The sequence below is a fragment of the Talpa europaea genome (assembly GCF_964194135.1).
Source record: "Talpa europaea genome assembly, chromosome: 12".
NCBI classification, from domain to species: Eukaryota; Metazoa; Chordata; class Mammalia; order Eulipotyphla; family Talpidae; genus Talpa; species Talpa europaea.
In genome coordinates, this window is record NC_140079.1 from 47,165,177 (window position 1) to 47,186,424 (window position 21,248).

The window sequence follows — 21,248 nt, forward strand, 5'->3', positions numbered from 1 at the left end:
AAGGGAAGCGTGTGTGCCTCACTCTCAGGGGAACCCAAGGAGACGACAGCAGGATGGGCGGGCGGCCTTCTAGCCCCCTGGACAAGCGGCAGCAGCAGTACCTGAGGGGTGAGCAGGCATGGGGCAGGTGGGGTTCAGGGCTGGGGGTTGGTCGACACACAGGATGCCCTATTAATGCAAATTCCAGATAAATGATGAATAATTTAAATATAAGTATGTCCCAGATCTTGCACGAAGACCTACTTGTACAAAAATATTTTCCTTATTTACCTGAAATTCAAATTTAACTGGTGTCCTATATTTTAATTCAGTAAATCTTTTAACCCTACTCAGGGTGTGGGTTCAGGGAGGGGAACATGGTGCCAAGTGGGAGGTGCCCTGGGCCCATCCAGATATCCTAAGGTAATCCTTCCAGGTGTGCAGGAATGGGCAGACACCTCTGTGTGGACCCTGGGAAATGAGACTCAGTGTTTGTTTTGAGACAGTGAGGAAGCGGTGCCTCTAACTTCCATACACATGTTTAAGCTCCTACTGTGCGGGAACTGAAGATATAGTAGGGTTGGGAATGGCCCCATCCTTATGGGTTTACAATCTAGATCAGAAAAGAAGGTCAAGTTATTATCACACAATAAATTCAGTAAATTTCTCCAGGGAGATTCAGGATTATTTACTAAACAAGTTTAAACAAGATAAGGATTTATTTCTCTTTCCTAGAGAGAGTTACAGGTGCCAGACAGGTTGACAAAAGTTGTACACCCCAGCTCCTCTCATCTCCTGGTTCTATCATGTGTAGTCTTCTGTGCCTGAGGCCACCTCATAGCACATAACAGCTGCTGATGCTCCAACCATCAGATGCGAATTTCAGGCAGTAGGATGAACATACAGGGAACAGCTTGAAGAACATTAACACCTGTGTGATCACTTCTGGATCAGGATACAGAACACTTCCATCATCCCAGAAAGTTCCCTTGTGCTGGGGTGGGGCTTTTTAAGAGATTTTGAAAATCTCCCAGGTAAGAGACATGAGGAAACTCTTGGGTGCAATGTATCTGCTCATTATCTTGATCAAGGTGATAACTTCACAGGTGTGTACATCTGTCAAAACTCATTAAATTCTGTGATTACACAATTATGTTTATTGTGCTTCAGTTATAGATTATGCTTGAGTCACCCATCCACTGTGGATGGAAACAGGCATGGAGGGTTAAGGGTGAATGGGACTTGGAGGCAACTAGGGGAGGAGGTGTACAGGAGCCCACCACTGAATTCTTTTTTTAAAGTCATGGCTGTCACCAGGAAGACCTTTCTTTTCTTTTCTTTCTTTCTTCCTTTTAAAGATTTATTTATTTATGCATACAAGACCTGGGATGTAGGCCGGAGGCGTGGCGGGGGTGGGGTGGGGTGGGGGTTGGTGGTGAGAGGATTCACCAGAGACAGAGTGGGGAACAGAACAGGCGGACTGACTGAAATACACTGCTGAGGGCAGCAGCAGTTTAGTCAGGAGAGGTCTGCTGCGTCATGTGGGTAGCTCCCTGGCCAGGGATCAAACTGTAGCTGCAGTTGTTGTGGATAGCTTCATAGTGCTGATGCTTAATCCCTTGCCCCACCAGGGAGGCCCCCACCAGTGGATTCTTGCCTGTTCTGTCCTCCTTAGGCTGGTCTTTGGGTCCGACTCATGGTCCCCTTGATCTGCAGGCCAGATGGATGCCCTGCTGAGAAACTTCCTGCCCTGTTACCGTGGACAGCTGGCAGTATCCCTTCTGCGGCAGATCACCCAGGAGCTGGGCCCCCAGGAGCCGGTTCAATGTCAGCTGCTGCGAAGTAAGGTGGGTGCTGTAAATGTGGGTAAGTGGAGCTGAGCAAGGGGTATTTGTTGGGCAGGGCCCTCCTCATACCATGGAGTTTCTGGTACCAAGACCTGGGGTGACTATTGAAAATTCAGCTAAACACTCACTGGGCAGCTACCGGTGCTACTCCCGGGGCTGCATGGTGGAGACACAGCAGTGACTGAGACAGATCCTGCTCTGTCCTTCAGGATGCAGGGTTGCTGGATGCGGGAGTCAGGGTGCATGCAGGGAGGGCTTCTCTGAGCTGAGACCTAAGAGATGAGAAGGAGCTGGATCTACAGCCCAGGATGGGAAGGGTGCTCTAGACAGAGGGTACAGCTGTGGCAAAAGCCCTGAAGCTGAAAATGCTTTGCCTGAGAGCAGAACCAATGTCACAGCCCACTGAGCTCCCAGACATTTATGTGCATGATGCCCTCTCCCCATTCCTCCTTGTGCTTTGACTGCCACTCTTTCCAAGAAGCCTGCCTTGATTACCATTTCACCCTTGATCTGAGTGGGGCACCTCCCCTGGGATCCCAATCCTGCTGCTTCTCCAGGGGAGCCCTGGGTCACATGTCTGTCTCCCCTATTTACCTGCCCTTTAAAATCAGGCATCAGCTCTTAGCTCCCCTTTCTGTACCCTCTTGTGTCCATGTGGTGTTGGCATATGGTAGGGACTCAGGAAGAGATTGTCCACTCAAGAAGTGTTTGCAGTGAAACAAAAGAGCCTGGAATGGCCCAAACCTTGATCCGAATGTCCCCTGAGCTGGCAAGCAGCTTCCAAGGCCTCCATGTGCCTTGCACAACATAGTCCTCACCAGCCCAGGAGATAGCTCTCTGACCAGAGGGGTAACTGAAGCACAGAGCGGCGAGGAAATACTCCTGAGTTCATCCACCAGCATGAGGCAGAGGCACGATCTGACCCAAGTCCACATTCCTGACTGAGGCCGGGTCCCTTGCCCAAATCAGGGCACAGGAATGTCCTACCTCTCTTTTCCCCCTGGTGCCTGCCCTGGGGTGGGGACTCCCTGGTGAGGAGCCCCTGCCATCTGGGATTTTCCCTTTCCCATACAGGACTTCTTGAGTTCTGGGTGATACCCCCAGTTGCATCTTTCACCATCTGCAGGTTCAGGTCACCTGGGCCAGGACACAGCTTCACAGGGGTTCCAGCAGTGAGGAGGGATTTCCCCTTACTTTAGCTTGAACGTTTCATGTTATATTTGTTTTCTATGCTCGCATTATACAGCTGTTTCTTAACTCATGAAGGGGTGAAACCCAATGAAACCATGGTAGGTTAAAAATAACCCAAGCACAAAATGTATTTACTACACCTCACCTGCCAGACATCATAGCTCAGCCCAGACAACCTTAAAAGTGCTTGGAACACTGGCGTTACCTCCAGTTGGGCAAAAATTACCTAAACAAAGCCTACTTTATACTAAAGTGTGAGCTATCTCATAGAATTGACTGACTCCTGCACACTGTACAGTGTGGTTGTTTCCCCTGGTGATAGCTGTGCTGCCCAGCACCGCAGAGAAGATGGTAGCACACACCACTGGCCCTGAAAAATCAGAATTCGAGGTGCAGTTCCTATTGAATGCATATCATTTCTATGCCACCATAAAGTCAAAAAAATCAAAGTGAAACCATTGCAAATCAAGGACCAGCTATATATAATTTATATAATAACGTTTTAATGATATTATTATGAAACATCTCATACCTCAGGAAAAGCAGGCAGAATATTCAAGAAACACCAAAGTTCCTACAACCCCACCAAAGAACCAAAACTTCATAAATGCAGTTAATTTATTCATCAAATATTTACCGGGGCCAAGTGTGCCTTAGGTACAGCTCCTAGGTCCAGTGATGAAACAGCCCATGCAACTCAAGTGCCACATAGTGAAAGTGAAAGAGAGATGGAGAAAGTGAAATGAGGTGGTGTCCCACCCTGCTATAGCCTGGCCATTTCTCATGAATTAACCCTCACCTGCTTACCTGACCCAGGCCCTCCAGTTGTGTTAGTCAGCTGATGCTGCATGGCAATATACCTCAGTATGTATGGCTAAAGCATTACATGTTTATTATCTCATGGCTGCTGTGGGGTGGGAATGCTTCTTTTTTCTTTTTTGTATTTATACGTACAAGAACTGGGGTGTAGGGCAGATGTGCGAGGGGTGAGAGGATTCACCAGAGACAGAGTGGGGAGCAGAACAGGTAGATATGCTGAAATACACTGCTGAGGGGATCAGCGGGCTAGATGAGAGGTCTATTGTGCCATGTGGGTAGCTCCCTGGCTGGGGATTGAACTCTTATAGCAGTGGCTGCAGCCAGTATAGAACTCATGCAGCAGTGACTAGTGATAGATTGATAGCACTGAGGCTTAACCCCTTCGCCCCCAGGGTGGCCCCCTGGAATGCGTCTTTCAGTCCCTTTCAGGTTGCAATCAAGATTGGAGTCTCTTGGGCCTCCCTGGTGGCGCAGCTGTTGAGCGTTGGGTTGCGAAGCTGCCCGCAGCCTCTGCGGCGCCGGTTCGATCCCCGGCTGCTCCCCGGCCACGGGAGGAGGGTCCCACATGGCGCGCAGACCTCTCCTGCCGCCCGCTGCTCCCCTCAGCAGTGTACTTCGGTCTTTCTGCCTGCTCTGCTCCCCGCTCTGGCTCTGGTGACTTCTCTCACCCTCCCGCGCTTCTGACTGTACCCAGTGCTTGTATAAATAAATAAAAAAATAAATCTTAAACAAAAAATTAAAAAAAAAAAAAAAGATTGTCTCTTGTGGAGTCCCTGCTGGCACAAGGGGTTAAGCACAACACTGTGAAGCTATTCGCGGCCTCTGCATCATGAATTCGATTCCCTGCCGGCTAGGGAGATACCCACATGGTGCAGCAGACCACTCCTGTCTCACCTGCTGCTCCCCTCAGCAGTGTAATTCAGTCAGTCTGCCTGTTACGTTCCCCACTCTGTTTCTGGGGAACGCTCTTACCCCCCCCCCCGCACCTCTGGTTCTTGCACGCATAAATAAAATAAATCTATTTTTTTTTTTTAAAAAAAAAGACTGGCCTCTCATCAAGGCTCGAGTGGAGAAGATTCTGCTTCTAAGTGGGGGAGGACACTTAGAGTGTCTACATGCCGGGCTGTGGGGAGGATTTCAGCGCATGCTCTGTAAGAATCAGCGCCACTCTAGCAGCATGGGAGCTGTCCAGTGTTCGGTTCGGGACATAGGTTCATGCATAGGACATCCATTCCTTCTCCCACAGAAACTGCCCCGAGTGCGAGAGCACCGAGGGCCCCTGATCCAACTGCGGGGCCACCCCCCTCGGTGGCAGCCGATCTTCTGTGTTCTGCGTGGGGACGGCCGGCTGGAGTGGTTCAGTCACAGGGAGGTAAGTAAGGGAGTGACCCAGTCCTATTCACCTTCAGCTTCTCCCTCCCACCCTACAGATCCCAGCAAAGCCCCCCTCTTTTCTCCAATCATTAGCATGAATGGAGGGCCCCTAAGTGCTTGGCCTGGGTGGGTGATCATCTCCTGATATGCCCGCGGTGAAGTGAAACCCGGGCAGTGGTAGAGTTGTTTGTGGTCATCAGCACAGACGAGGTAGAAGCCAGGCAAGGCATTTGTGCTTTATGCTTCTGCCCTACTTCCTGGCTGCGGGGGCTCTGGCAGATAGGTCTCTTACCTTCCAGGGACTCAGGCCCTGCCTCTGTGAAATGGGGTGATGTGGCTCACCCTGCATGGGGCTGTGAGGAGTCAATGAAAAGATCCTCACACAGTGCTTGGGAGTGGCCTAGCAGTAGAGATGCTGGGTTGTGGACTGAGGGGGGAGGAAGAGAGAGAGGTGTGGAGGGAGAGAGGAAGGACTTTCCAGCTAACCTGATTCCACACTTGGGACATGGGGCCACAGTTTAGACCTGCCCCAAACTTTTCTTTGGATGCCTTTCCTAGGAATATGAGAATGGGGGCCATCCTCTGGGTTCCATGACCCTGACGGGGTACACAATCCTGACTTCCCAGTGTGAATATGTCTCTCTTTTAGATGCTCTCTGCCCAAAGCCCTCAGGTAAGGTTCCTGGGGACTCCAAGAGCAAGTTTATCTATCTCAGCACTGTTTCATGGGGGCTGGATCATACTTTGCTGTGGCGGGGCTGTCCTGGGTGCTGTAACGTGTGGAGCAGCCTCCCTGGGCTCACTCACTCCATGCTTAAGGCTCCTCCTCCCAGCTGTGATACCTAAAAACATCTCCAGACTATGCCCAGTGTGCGTACATGTGGGGAAGGGCACAGGGGCAGGGGTGGGGTGGGGCAGTCAGTGTTGCCTCTGGGGGAGCCTGCTGGCTCTAGAAAGAGAAAAATTGAGCTTTCTAGAATGACCAGGAGAGTTAGGTCACTGGGATCAAAGTAGCAAAGGATAAAAACAATAAAACTTGGTGTCAGTGAGCCTGTGGGGAGATGGCAGGGGCTTGTAGAAAATCACACAGACTAGCTGCAGGGTGAATCATTTGCCCCAGAGTCCTCCTCCTCCTCCCATTCCTCCTCCTCCTCCCTCCCCCCTTTTTCCCTCTGCTCCCTCTTTTCCTCCTCCCTCTTCTCTTCCTCTTCCTGCTGTCCTCCCTCCCTTCATTCTTCCTCCTTTCCTTTCCTTCTACGCTCCTCCTCTTCCCCCTGCCCTTCTCTCTACCCCTCCCCTTTCTCCCTCCATCCCTGCATAAATATAAGGTAAGGAGCAGTGTTACTGGCTCTCAGCGTGGGTCCTGCATTATTTTACTGAATATGCCCAGCAGATGGCCTCGTATTTTACGGGTGAGGACACTGATGCTGGGGATTGTCACTGTGAGGGAGGTACGCAGTCTGCTGTACCTTCTCCTTGATGGAGCCCTCCTGCTCCCTAGTATAGCCACAAGGACAGCCTGCAGAAATAGTGATGCTTTTAGCAACATCAGAATCCATCCGGATGTATCCTTTGGGGGTGATTAAATAAATTGTGGCTGGCCCTTAGAAAGGAAAACTGCAGTCCCAAAGGTGTCCCAGATGCATGGAAGAAGCAAATTCAGCAATTACATCCCACAAGGCTTTGCACAAACTTTAATATCTGAGTAATGTCCTCTAAACTGTTAACTGTTATCATTGTCTCTAGGGGCTGCATCTGGGGTGACAGGAACTTCATCTGCTGAATTATTACATTTTACTGCAATCTGTATGTGTCACTTTATAAGTCAGAACAAAACATTGAGCATTTAGGTGACCTCAAATAAATCCTCCAAAAATAAAGTCACTCTTAAGGGTCTAGATGGTTAGTATCACTTTTAAACCTAATTTACAGGTAGGAAAACCCAGGTTCAAAGATGGAAAACTGTGTCCTAGGTGTGGAACTAGAAAATGGGTTAAAATCTGAGTCCAGTGTCCTCATGGATTGGATTATATGTCAATTTAGACAAATTGGCAGTGATTGCCAAAGGCACTGTGTTTAGGATGAAGAAGCTGGGAAAGGACTCTGGAATCAATTGCTGGTGTCTTCCCTAGACACCCCCTCTTGGCCCACCCCACCACACCCCGGGTTGAGCTGGATTGAACAATGTGTGGCTATAACTGTGTGACTCATGCTTGTTGAGCAACCACCAGGCCTCCTCTAAGCATTTCGTGGGGATTTTTTCCTGGTGACTGAATGGTTGATTGTAGAGTGAATGAATGAGTGAAAAAGCAGCTTCCCCTCTCTGCTTTCAGGAGACCACACACAGGAAGACCCTGGCCTTCTTCTGGAAATGCCTATAAGCTTTCCCCTGTTCCTGCAGCATCCCTTCCGCCGGCACCTCTGTTTTTCTGCAGCCACAGGGGAGGCACAGCATGCCTGGAGGCTAGCCCTACAGGGGGGCATCCGGCTTCGTGGAACAGGTGGGTTCCATGAAAGGTTAGGAGTGGTGAGTCTTGGGGTCTGGGGTCAAATGTCTCAGTCCCTGCTGGCTGTGAACCCTCTGGGAACCTCTTTCCTTGTCTATAGCATGGATTTGGAGAGGAGACAACAAGCAGTTATGTGTGGCCAGGGCTATGATGGGCACACACAGGGTCCTGTGAGAGCTTAGCCTGGAAGAACAGGGAACAGGATATGGAAACTGAAGTCTGAAACAGAGGAAGGGACACAGGACAGACACATACGGTTGGGCAGATTGTTGACTGCCCAAATGTTATGGACTAGTGATGGTCTTGGTGCGTTTTCCTGGAGGAAGTCATCGCTTTTACAAAGGTGGGAGAGACGGGTGTTTGGGTACCTAGCAAGAAGGTGGAGGACTTCTTCCTCAGGTGTTGGGGAGCCGGGAATATTTGTAAATAGGGGAGTGGTGGGCAGGGACTGAGGAGCTGCCCTTCAGTCTTGCAGCGAAGCCAGGCCCCCGCTGCACGGGCCTTTCTGGACACTGTACGGCTCTACCGGCAGCACCAAGGCCACTTTGGGGACGACGACGTGACCCTGGGCTCCGACGCTGAGGTCAGTGCCTCTCTAGGTCATACCCCGACCCCTAAGGCCCATCTTGGCTGCCAGGGCCACCGCGCACACAATTCCCGCTCCCGTAGGTGCTGACCGCGGTGCTGATGAGGGAGCTGATGCCCGCACTGAGAGCCCAGACCCTGCCTGGCTTGCGGGGAGCCGGCCGCGCCCGGGCCTGGGCCTGGACGGAGGTATATGTGCTGGGTCGCAGAGGGAATCAGGAACAGGCGAGGGGGAGGTTCTGGGCTGGATGGAGATCTCCTCCCCGTGACTGTCACCTACACCCTCCCGCCTTCTCTCTGCGCCTTTGTCTCTCCCCTACCCGCACCCCATCTTGAGTGTCTCCCGCTCCCCTGGCCCCTGTGCGTCCCCTTGGCCTGTCCGAGCAGCTCCTGGACGCCGTCCACGCCGCCGTCTTGGCCAGGGCCTCCGCGGGGCTCCGCGCCTTCCAGCCGGAAAAGGACGAGCTGCTCGCGGCCCTGGAGAGGACTCTCCGCCCGGATGTGGACCAGATCCTGCAGCTGCGGGCGCTTGTGGCTGGGAGGCTGCGGGGTGAGGCCCGCTGGAGCGCAGCCTGGTGGGGGCCGGGACAGGCGGGGCGGGGGCCCGCAGCCTGAGAGACGGAAGGAAAGAGACGGAAAGGGCGGGGCCGGGAGTCGAGGACAGGAAATCTCAGAGGAGGCGGAGCCGGGGAAAGAAAGGGCGGGGCACGGTGGGTGGGTCCTAAATGAGGGAGTGGGCGTGGCTTGCGGCTGAGGCTCGCGGGAGCGAGGCCAGGGCGGGGGCGGGGGCGGGGTCAGGGGCGGGGCCAGACCAGGGTAACGTGTAGCCTCTGGGCAAAGGAGAGGGCCTGAGGCCCGGTGAGCGGAGGGTGCGAGTATCAGCGGCAACGGCCAGACTCGGTGCTCTGGGTCACACGGCAGCGGCTCTCCACTCACTAGAGAGCCTCGGCGTCAAATCCTGACTCCGCCACGTGCGCCTTTGGGCCCACGCCCTCCTCACCACGGACCTCAGATTTCTAGTGAATTGGTAAAATGGGAGAAGAGGGTGCTCAGAGTCTGCACTTCCGTTCACTTCACCCTGATGAGCCCAGGGTCATTCCTCCCCCGTGCCCCCTCCCTTGCGAGCACGACCGGGAGGAGATCCAGGCAGTGTCTTCCACTCCCAGACGAGGTCCAGGGCCCTCTCGAGTCCTGTCTGCGCAGGAAGGTGGACGCGCAGCTGCCCCGGGTCACGCGGAAGCTGCTGAGCACCGTGGAAGCCTCACTCGCGGCTACGCAGACCCTCCTGGTGCAGGGCATGGACCGCCTGTCTCGCTACCTGCGTAGGAGCCCCTCGGGCGCTCGCCTGCGCAAGGAGGTGAGCTCCAGCGGGCAGGGGACGGATCATCGGGCTGGTGGGTGGCGTGCTCACTTTGTTATAGAGCAACCCCGATATTAAACGGGTTCCTGGCTGTGGGTCCTCACCCGCGCGCTTTAAAGGGACTTATGAATACTCTACTACAGACACACGCAAAAGGGTTAATAAAAGGTTTATTTACAAGAGAAAAAGAAATAAGGAAAATGTACAACTCAGGGAGAAAATAGGGAAATAAAGTCTTTAATGCGTCCTACCCGATCCGACGACCTGGAAACCCAAAATCACTCCCAGAGCTGGCCGGACGCTCCGCGCTGGCCGAGAGCCCAAAAATGGAGAGCCCCCCCCAAAGCCCACGTGTCTGCCTTTTGTCTCCACCTGGCTGCTTAACCCCACCCTCAGGTCCTAGCCACCTTCCCTTTGGTGGTGATGGGATTTGGAGTTCCCAGTGTCTTTGGCTTTGACCTGGGGTGGGGGTGGAGTCCACAAAGCCTGTATGGAATTAGCTTTGAGACATCCTTTTCCCCCTAACAACTTTACAGAAAAGGTGTGTGAACCTTGCATCTTTCTTTTGGAAAAACTTTCTAGATTGCTTTTTACTTAGTGTGGATAACCATGCCTTGGTCACTAAGGCAATGTTTAAAACGTGGGGGGCGGGGGAGAGGATTAGGATGATAAGATTTCAGCAACATCAGTCTGGAGTCACTTTTCCCCCAAACTCCGCCCCTTGCATTCCTCTGTTTGACCATAGCCTACCCTGTCCTCTGAACCAGACAATTTTACTTCATGCAGGTCGGCTCATGAAGTAGTGACCTCCTACAACCTGCCAGGAAACTTTCAACTCCTTAAGCCTCATGTGATAATCACCTCCTCCAGTAATGTTCCCTGGTCTCTCCTTGAATCTGCAGCTGTCTGTGCCTCTGTCCTCACAGCAGTGTTTACACAACACTGTGGTTGTTTATCTGTAGCCTGTCTTCCCCAACTTTTTTCTGAGCCCCTTGAAGATACAATATGAATAGGATCACCCATTTCTGCAGCCCAGGACAGCACAGAGAGGTCATCAGCAGGTGGGCGTAGGAGTGACAAGGGCCAGGAATGCCCATTTCCTCTGGTCATTCCAGCTCTGCCTTTTTTCACTTTTTCCAGGTTTTACCATTTTATGCCTACAATGACATACTGTTTTATTGTGAATTTTTTTGTGACAACTGAGGTGGGATGTGTTCCCATTGGTGTTTCTCTTTCACTGAATAGGCTCAGAAGGCTCTGGCCCTGCTTTCCCAACAACTGATGGTGTTTTTCTCTTCTAACTGCCACTGGAGTACAGGTTTATTCATTTGGGGAGATGCCATGGGACCCGGAGCTGATGCAGACCTGCTATCTGGAGGCTGAGCAAAACGCAGGGTGCCTGGAGCAACTGATGGTGCCATTTGGCTTCTTGGGGATGCAAAGCCTGGTGTTTGGTGTCCAGGATCTAGTACAGCAGGTGAGGGTGAGTGGAAGGCTGGCAGGAGGCCAGGAGAGCTCAGCAGCCTCCACTGAGCAGGTGCCTCATGTATGCTGGGGGCACAGGAAGACTTGACCCTCCCTTGCTGGGCTCCTAGTGCCATGTATGGGGATGCACAGTGTGCCCCAAGGAGTTACCTGCCCATCTCCAGGATTGGGAGGACTTCCAGAGGAGAGGGCTTTCAAACTGGGGCAGCAGTGGGAGGAATGGGGGTGGGGTGGGGCATGTTTTGGGTAGGGGGAGGTGAGAGAGCATGCCAGCATTTGGAGAAAATAAAGCAATTTAGAGACGCTGGGTTGTAGATTTCAAGGAAGAGCAGGAAGGTGGAAGCGGTGCCAGTTATGGGTGGGTAGAAGAGTTAGGACCTCAGGGACTAAGGGGCTGGGTCCTGTCCTAGGACAGTGGGGAGTCATGTCAGGTATGTAAGCAGATTCAAGGATTAGGAAGCCCTTTCTGCCTTGGGGGCAGAAATGGAGGAGGTAGAGAGGCCTGAGCCAGTTTTGTTCAACAAAGAGAAGTGGGGTGTGTTTTGAAGACCGAGGGAATGGGACCTGCTCATTAACATGATGAGTGAAGGAGACATGAACTGAGATGACCCAGCGTTGCCTGACACAGTTGTTCAATGTGTACATGGCATGTGAGTGCTGGGTTGAAGAGGCTGAGCTCTACCAGCTCTCCACTCCCCAGCCTGGGCTTCCTGACAGAAGGGAAAGGACATTTGCTGCTTTGTATGTAGGTCTCCATTGATCGCATGGTCCCCAAATCCTGATAGGAAGGGGGTGCTCTCTCTTAAGATAAGGAGGAGGATGGGGGGAGGGGCTGGCAGAACAGGCTGCGTGCTGACAGGGCCAGGGCATGGATCCTGGGGCTCATCATGTGCCTCTTCCCATAGCTCATGGCTGATTCCGTGGCTACCTTCCTGCAGTTGGCAGACCAGCGTCTAACCCCAAGCCTGGACTGCCACCAAGCTGCCCAGCAGCTGGAGAAAGTCCGAGGGCGTGTGCTGAAGGTGAGCACTGTGAGGAGGGCATGGCAGTGGGTCTGTGTGTTTAGACGGTTGCTGGATCAGCCGTTGCTTGTGTCCTGCAGAAGTTCCAGTCGGACAGCTGCGCAGCGCAGAGGAGGTTCATCCATGGGTGGCTGCTCTGCATCTTCTTGCCCTTTGTGCTGAGCCAGCTGGAGCCAAGATGCAGAGTGGTGAGCCTATGGGGGACCCGCAGACAAGTCCCAGAGAGCACCCAGTGTCTGTGTCTTTCTATGCAGTGGGCAGTCTTATTCTCTCCCTCATAGAGGCAAGATGGTAATTAGAAACTGGGTTGATGGTTCTTCTGGGCTCACACTAGGCCCTCTGCATCTCCCATGAGAGTGCTCAGTGTTGCCATTTGAGAGCTGGGCTGGGGGTCCATGGATCTCTTATCATGAATGACACAGACTTAGAAGAGAGGGAGGCAGATAGTGTGTGTGTGTGTGTATGAATGTGTGTAGGGGGAGGTGCAAGGTGATCAGGAAGCCTCTCCCTGAGAAGATAACACTTGAGAAGCAGTGAGTGGAAGGCATGAGCCATGCCTGGGGTGAGCGGTCCAGGCAAAGGCCCTGAGATAGGACTTAGGACTGTGCTGGTATATTGAAGGAACAGTGAGGAGGCAAGTAGGGTTGGGGCTTGGTGAGTGAAGGGGTGGGAAGGAGATGAGGGGAGGTCACAGGGGCCTGGTCACACAGAGCCTAAGGGTTTGTCTTAGGTGTTAACCAGATCCTTTAGAGGAAGTAGCAATGGGTAGGATGCCCAGTGGAAATACGGGCACTATTCCTGTGATGTGTATTGTTTCATCAATTCCACCATATAGGTAAAGAAGTCCATTTTTTAAATTGATTAATTTATAATATAATTAAAATTTTTATTTATTATTTTTTAAAGATTTATTTATGTATGCATATAGGAGCTGGGGTACAAGCCAGAGATGCGGGGGGTGAGAGGATTCACCAGAGACAGAGTGGGGAACAGAAGAGGCAGACTGACTGAAATACACTGCTGAGGGGAGCAGCGGGTGAAACAGGAGAGGTCTGCTGTGCCATTTGGGTAGCTCCCTGGCTGGGGGTCGAACTCATACTGCAGTGGCTTCGGATAGCTTCATAGGCTGCATCTTAACACCTTGTGCCACCAGGGAGGCTCTATAATTAAAATTTTTGAATTGTTTATCAAGAGAAGCTATTCATGTTTCATAGTTCAGGAACACAGGTCAGTGACAAATTTCCATGAAAGTCAGCCCAAATAAATTCTTTTTTTTTTTTTAGAGGCATGTTTTTATTTATTTATTTATTTATTTGGTTGTTTCTTTGTTTTGTTTACACATGCACTGGGTACAGTCAGAAGCGCGGGGGCGGGGGGTGAGAGAATCCACCAGAGCCAGAGCGGGGAGCAGAGCAGGCAGAAGGACCGAGGTACACTGCTGAGGGGAGCAGCGGGCGGCAGGAGAGGTCTGCGCGCCATGTGGGACCCTCCTCCTGTGGCCGGGGAGCAGCCGGGGATTGAACTGGCGCCACAGAGGCCGTGGGCAGCTTTGCAACCCAACGCTCAACCGCTGTGCCACCGGGGAGGCCCCCAAATAAATTCTTTACATTCCAAAATCACTTTGTACTTTGGAAGATGCCGGCCTTTCTCATCTCCTCAAAATCTTTCATGGAATCAGAATTTCTAGAGAAATCTGTGTATATCTTCTTTTGTGGTTTGGCTGCAGCAATCTTACAGAAAACTGCAACCCCCAGAGATACAGTGAATGTTCCAACAATACGAAATCACAGATGCTTGGCCAGGGCCATATGTCTGAGGTTTTGTCAAGGCCCTAGAAGCCATGTAGTATTCTCCTCAACACTGACATCTTTCTAGACCCAACAAATCCATTTTAAAGATGGGGAAACTGAGTCCCCAGGTTCATCAGATAATCAAAGTTGGGAATGGGGCTCAAACCCACCTCACAGTCCTTCTGATCCAACCTGCCTCTTTTCAGGAGCTGCCAGAGTTTGAGGGGGATGTCCTTGCCGTGGGCAGCCCAGCCCTGACGATTGAGGGCATTTGTGAGGACCTTGTCCGTGAGGTCCTGTTGCAGAGGATCAATCAAGGTGGGTCCCACTTCCCATAATTTAAGGAAGCCGGTGACCCCGGCTGTGTACACTGAGCTCTACCAGGGTTCCCATCTCATGCATCCTCTGAACACTGGCCTTTTGACCAAGAGTCAGAACTGGTCCAGAGGGGGTCTTGGGCAGGCAAGTCACGAGGGGCAGTGACAGAAGCTACGTGAAGGAGGAGGGACTAGAACAGGACTTGAGGCGTCTGTAGGAGTTCTCAGGATAAAAGGAAGAAGGCAGAATTTAAAAAATGGGAATAGACCGTTAACAACCACTCCATTTTTTTTTTTCCCCCCTTGGGGCTGGCATCGAGGACCCAAGAGTTCTTAACCTTTGGGTAGACCTCTCAGGACTTCCAGGGGTGGGAAACAGCTCCAGAAACATTTCTTCTTCCTTCCTGTTTGTTATCAGAGCAGAAGCAAGAGAAGCTGGAGATCACTGGGGCATGTGTGCATGGTCTGGAACAAGTAAAGGAGATCAGAATTTGCTGGGCAGGCAGTAGGGAGCCATGGAAGGTGTATGAGCAGTGGGTGAGAGTGCCCAGATTGGAAACAAGGGAGGAGGCTGAGGGCATGGTTCTGGGGGCAAAGGATCAACTTGAGCATGGACAACAATAAAAGAATGGGGACAGGCATGAGGAGGAGGCAGGCGCTGAGCTATTGAAGTGTTGACCTGTTTATGACTGAGTAAATGGGGCTTGAGGACAGTGTGGAGAGAAAGAAGAGGTATATATTTGAAGCACTCAAATAAGGAGATAGGAGCAGTTGGAGATGGGGGAGAAGCCCAGAAATGGGAAGCTTCTGGGAGCCAGGAAGTAAGGGTGAGGTTGTGTCCGTGGTCTGCAAGGGATCAAATAAAAAACCAAGTTCCCAAAGATCAGGAACATTTTAATGGAAGCAGCCTATTCTCTGATTGGGGAAAAAGCCAGAAACAGTTAACCTCAGAGAGTTTGTTCTTAGAAGGTTTCATCCTGAATTGTGATCTGCTTAAAGCCCAGTGCAGAGAGGCAAGGCTGGCAGCGTGGGTCTAGCTTGGGTCAGGGAAGGTGGGCTCAGCTAGCAATGTCTGCCCCAGGCATGGGCATGGAGCGATCTATGAGAGGCACTTTGGGGTTGAGGTGTTTTCCTGTTCCCTGTGTTCACTTGGCTTTTCTGGGAGACCGCATAGAAGCCATTTGATGGTGGCACTTCCCCAAGTGCATCCAGGGATTTATCTTGTTTTAGAATTGAAAATGGCCCTTGGACCCAGGGGTGTGTCCTGTGTGCTGGATGGCTCCTTGGAGGCCCGATGGGACCACGCGCAAGCAGGTGAGGGTCTCATAGCTTCTTGGGTAATGGCAGATAATTCTGTGATGTGGGGGCACTGCTGAGGGTGCACAGGATGGTCGTGGGCATGTGTAGCAGTAGGAGGGGACGGAGCAGTTTTTCTATGTTTGGAATTGGCGGGTGAAGGAGAGAGTCCTGGAGCCCTCAGTGGCTTTACAGGCTTTTCTTGGGATTTCACCAGGTACACGGCAGGCAGGGGTGCTGGGGGTGTTGGGAGGCTGGCAGGCCCCCCATCCCCAGCAGGTCACCTCTCTCTCTGGGCTCTCCGACGTTCTCTCGTGGCTTTTGCTTCTCTGCTCCTTTCACTCTGGCTCTTTTGCTTTCTGCTGTTTCTGGTTTCTCTTTCGCTCTTGTTCTCTCTGCTCTCCGTTGGAATCCCCATGATGCCACCTTTATAAGCCCAGTCTCAGCCCAGGTGTACCCACCTGTGCATGCCCGCACCCTACTCCAGGTGCCCGCTGTCAGGCATGCATTCAGGACTGCAGATCCATCATCAATCCTAATGGCAGGAGGGCAGAAAAGCCTGACACTTTACCTTACCCTACAGCATGGGCTCATGGATGGAACAGCATGTACCTTGTCTGACCCAGTTGGGTTCACCCAGCTGATGGTGAACAGGGCAATGGGGAGACTTTCAAGCCCAAGCTCTGACATGCCCATGGATTTGTGTCCCATCTCCTCTTGTCAGGGCTCAGTGGGGTCTCTCCTGGTAGCTACTGACTCCCAGCACCAGAGGGAATATTGTAGTAACATTAGCCTGGGATTCACCAGGTGGAGGTGCTCTTGAAGATGAGGCAGGGAGCCAAGCTCAGGGCCTGTGCAACCTGACCCCTGACCACAGGCCGCAGAGTGAGCTCCTGATGGAGCGGAGGACACTGCCACGAGTGAAAGGCTCCCCCGCTGCAGTCCTGGCATAAGATTCTTTCATGGGGCTTCCTTGAAATGGGGCAGAAAACAACTGGTTTGGCTAGGCAGAGGGCAGGATGTCCCTAATCTGGCTGTTCAGAAACCAGGGCAGGTGCAGGGACTCTGGGACCCTACACCCAGCTCAACCCACTGGGAATGGCTGCTGTGACAGCCTCGTGAACCCACCCAAGTAAGTGAATCCCACTGTAGTGGGCAGGAATGACACAGGGCAGGTTTTCTATGATCCCAACAGACAGGGTAAGGGAGGAGTCAGAGTCCTGGAGCCCTTAGTGGCTTTTGCAGGCTTTTATTGGGATTTACCAGGTACATGGCAGGTAAGGGTGCTGGGGGGCCGGGAGGCTGGCAGGCCTCCCAGCTCCCAGCAAGTCTTCACTCTGTTTGGGCTCTCCGGCCTTCTCTCTCGTTCTCTCTGCTTCTCTCATGGTTCTGCTTCTTCTTGGCTTCTCTGCTCCTGCTTCTGTTCGTTCTTGGCTTCTGCTGGCATCCCCATGATGCCACCCTTATAAACTCAGTCTCTCAGCCCAGGTGTACTCACCTCAGGTGCCTGCCATCAGGCATGCGTTCAGGACCGTAGGGTTCCCTCCTTTATCCTAATGGCGGGAGGGCAGAAAAGCCTGATACCTTTTACCTTCCCCTTCACCCACATTCATCATGCACAGAAACTCTCACATAAAGAGCAGGTGATGTTTTCAGCTGCTAACTTGTGGGGTAATTTGTTATGAAACTATAGCGGACAATATACCTCCCAGCTGATCTAGTGGCACCTGGTAGGTAACCGCTATCGATAAACTGATGAACATTTATTGCATCAGGCAACATCACACTGACAAAGACATGGGAGTCATGAAGCAGGCTGCACAATGCAGGATGCTGCTCAAGAGCAAGGTCCTGGCCATTTTTACTGATAGAATAATTATACAGCATCAGCTACGTGCGTTAGGAGGACAAGAAGAAAGGATGAGTGAAACTCAGGAATGTCATCTAGGACTTGGAGAGACATGAGTCTGCTGACCATGTTATCAACTTGATGACCAAGTGTTGTAATCGAAACCAGACCACAGACCCCTGGCCATGGTCCTAATCTTATCAACAAGGCATTCTGCTGATCAGGTTCTGGGGTCCCTTTTCATACATCGGTCCTTGGTCCCCCGGGCGTTTCCGGTCATATCTCGTGATGCATAGCCTTCCCAGAGTGATCAAACTTTCTGCTCTTGATTGATTGGAAAGGCACTTTGTAAGGTTTGGCTCATATGACTGATTGACTGGGCAGTTCTGACCTTTGTATAGGAATACAGAACCATAGGTAACCATAATGGTGGTTGAACAGGCCACTTAAGTCTAGCAGACCCACAAACATTGACACCCACTGGGGTAAATGAAGATCACACATTTAAGAAATACTTACAAGATTACCAATGCAAATACTTCCAGGGTGGGATTATCTAGGAATTTGTCGTTGGGAATGAAGGATTGTGAATGGGTCCCTTACTCCATTTTACCAGAATTGACCTAGTCTTTTGCACTAAAGTTAATGCCACAGGGAATGCCCTCGTGTTTGCTTTGCATGCAAATGCTGGTCTCTGTAGGTTAAGCCCTCATTGTCAAATCTTGGGGTTTAGAGCTAGTGTTTGTCATTTCAGTAGGGGGCTCCAGAGCACTTTCCACCAATGGTCCTAATAGGTGCCCCTCACTTGTGTGTGGTGGGCCTCATGCCTCACAGGAATTTCTCAGATCATCTGTGTATAAGATGGCATCTTTTTAATGAGTACATATTATTGGAAATGAAGTCGAAATCTTTTCCTATGTTTAACAAACACCTTCCATCCCTGTGAATGTTCTTCCTCTTGGCTCTGACTTTTGGGTGCTCATAAATTTCTATTATATTTTTACAGCTAGTCTTCCATTTAATGAGCATTTACTATGGGATAGACATTTGATGTACTTGATTTTGTTGCCACCCTTGTGACACTTTCCATTTTACAGATGAGGAAACCGATACTCAAGAGGACTGAGAGATAGCCAGATTCTAGTGCCAAGGTCCAGTCACTCTGACTACTGCCTCTTCAAAGGACATTCTGGAGCTGAATTTTTGCCCACCTCTATCCTCATTCCCATTAGATAAATGTCTATAGCATAGTATCTGAATCAAAACATGTAGCATTTCAAGGGACATAAACCTGCACCTGTTTTATTGATATCTAATAACTCTTTGCATAGTAAGGATAGTAACACTTTGTTATACAAGTTACAGATTTTGTTTTCTCAGTTTACTGTGCAACTTTTGGGTGTGTATACTCACTTCAAATCTTAACTTAATATCAAGTTTCTCTGCTGAGAGAAAAGCATTTACTGACTTCCTTCTGCTTGCCAGAAAAGTCATCTGTCCACGCAAGGTTGGCAGCTTCCCCACATCACAAGCTTTCCAGTTGTTTCCGGAGCCGGTTCCGGAGGGATTTCCCCAATGTTTTTTTTATCAGTTTAGCTTTCAAAAGTACCCCCACACTCCCGTTGTACCCTGGAGTTTTCACCCTCCCCTAAGGGAATGAGATTTACCTCACCTTTTCTGACTTTCTCCTCCAAGATACATTTGCACTTAACAGCCTTGCCCAGCTGGCTTCTTTTTACCCAGGATATAGATGTTAATTGTAGAAAAATTAAAGCAACAAGAATTTGTCATCCTGTACCTCTTTGAAGATACCACTCTTTGTTCCAGGGTCTAAATCCTTTCAATCTTTTCTTAGTATATCAGGTACTGGCTGCATCTGATCACCCGGTTTTTCTTATTTAACATGAAAGGTCTTCCTTACCAAGTCTATAGAATGTAAACTTGTGTTTGCCTTTTTATTACAGAAAGTTTCAAGTGTACTCAAAAAGTAGAGGCTCCCATGTGACTCATCAGTAGTGACCAAGTTTGGCCCCATCCCCTTATTCCCTTTCCTCCACCTGGAATCAATCCTGGAACTTGAAAAATCACACAAAATCACACTGCGTTTCCAAATGCAGTTTCAGCTCAAACCTTAACTTGCACAGATGATTACTCTAGAAAATAATTGGAAAACAGATGCAAAGGAAAGAGAAGAAATTAGAGGAAGAGCACCAAGAGCAGGAAGGGCAGCTATTAATGATCCTGTTGGCCAAGTTGGGAGATTTGTGGTTCCAGCTGGGTTTTTTCTGGCCAAGTCAACTGTCCCCTGTTACTTCCTTAAACCTAAGCTCCTTTTGTCCCTTGCATACAACGACATGCTCATTGCATCTTGAATTTCAGTTGTCAATATAAAAATTCAGAAGGCAAATTAAAAAGGCAAAGCATGTTTATTTGGGATTGAAGACTTGCAATTCAGGGTACACAGTTTCAGGCAGAAAACCTAAAATATTCCCCCAATATAGAAGTCAGGGGATTCTATGGGAGGAAAAGAAGAAGATATGGTAAGAGGTTAAAAAAAAAAAGAGCTGATTAGTGTTAATAAGCTATTCTTGGCTATCTTGGTTATCTATTCTTTTCTGTCTATACCCAACTTGTTACTGATTCTCTAGAAAGAGAATCCTTCTGAAAAGGGATCCAACTGATTATACCCTCCTGTTAAAAGTCCATATTTATCAGCTCTGATCAGAATAACTTCTCAAACAATTGTTTGCTTGATGGTTTCTTAAAACAATTGCTTTTGACACAGTCCAAAGGTATTTGACCTAGTTAAAATGTCCTTGGCCCACTTCAGATGAGACAGTCTCCAGAGGGTCTCCCCCACTTTGGCTTCTTTCACTAGTCCCATGTTAAATTGACAAGAGAGAGATTAGGAAAAGAAAAGGCAACTTTAATTTGTGCACACAGGTCATGAGATATGGAATCTAGGGATTGGCTGCAACAGTCAGTTTTAGCTTTTAGACAAAGAAGCAATATATCTGAGAAGAACAGATAGGACAAAGAAATTCCTTAAGGTTTGGGATTACTAACTTAGTGAGCTTGTTTACCCAGTTTTCCATCCCATCTCTGGCGGTAATAATGTCTGTCTCCATCTCTGTTCAGGGAGGCTGCCTTTTACGTAAAGATTTGTTTCTTGCTTTCAGGGGAAGAGAGAAGAGGGTCAGAGAAAAGTCCTGTTTTAGGAGAAAGGAGGCTTAGGGTGTCATTCATTCACCAGCTGTTTCTGTAATTCAAAATAATAATCAATTTGCTTCTTTGGCACATCTTGGAGCAGCCTGATCTGGGACCTGACACAAGTAATGCTTTTTCTCTTTACTGGTTCTCCTGTTCCATTTCACAGTGGACACTTTTTTTTTTCTCTTTCTCTCTCTTTTTTTTTTTTAAAGATTTATTTATTTATGCAAGAACTAGGGTACAGGACAGAGGTGAGGGGGTGGGGGTGAAAGGATTCACCATAGACAGAGTGGGGAACAGAACAGGCAGATTGACTGAAATACACTGCTGAGGGGAGCAGTGGGTGAGACAGGAGAGGTCTGCTGTGCCATGTGGGTAGCTCCTTGGCCAGGCATCAAACTCGTGCTGCAGTGGCTGCTGATAACGTCATAGGTTGCGTCTTAACCCCTTGTGCCACCACGGAGTCCCCGGAAATCACCTTTTCACAGAATTAATAATACACCTTAATAAACATACAAGTGAGCATCTTTCTTTTCCTTTCTTTCTTTTTTTTTTTTTTTTTTTTGTGTGTGTGTGTGTGTGTGTGACCCTCTCCGGAGGCCGGGGAACGAACCCGC

General features: G+C 50.2%; 1 protein-coding gene across 1 annotated transcript; it reads left to right on the forward strand.

Annotated features, from left to right (window-relative positions):
- Positions 1 to 53: 53 nt before the first annotated feature.
- Positions 54 to 18,547, forward strand: NIBAN3 (niban apoptosis regulator 3; the record flags this gene model as incomplete). The annotated part of the gene is made up of 14 exons (XM_084250027.1): positions 54 to 108; positions 1,696 to 1,826; positions 5,083 to 5,208; positions 5,769 to 5,883; positions 7,544 to 7,711; positions 8,185 to 8,300; positions 8,387 to 8,491; positions 8,690 to 8,852; positions 9,469 to 9,659; positions 10,981 to 11,139; positions 12,053 to 12,169; positions 12,250 to 12,357; positions 14,166 to 14,277; positions 18,519 to 18,547. The coding sequence occupies 14 exons, from the start codon at positions 54 to 56 to the stop codon at positions 18,545 to 18,547; spliced, it is 1,695 nt and encodes a 564-aa protein (XP_084106153.1).
- Positions 18,548 to 21,248: the final 2,701 nt, after the last annotated feature.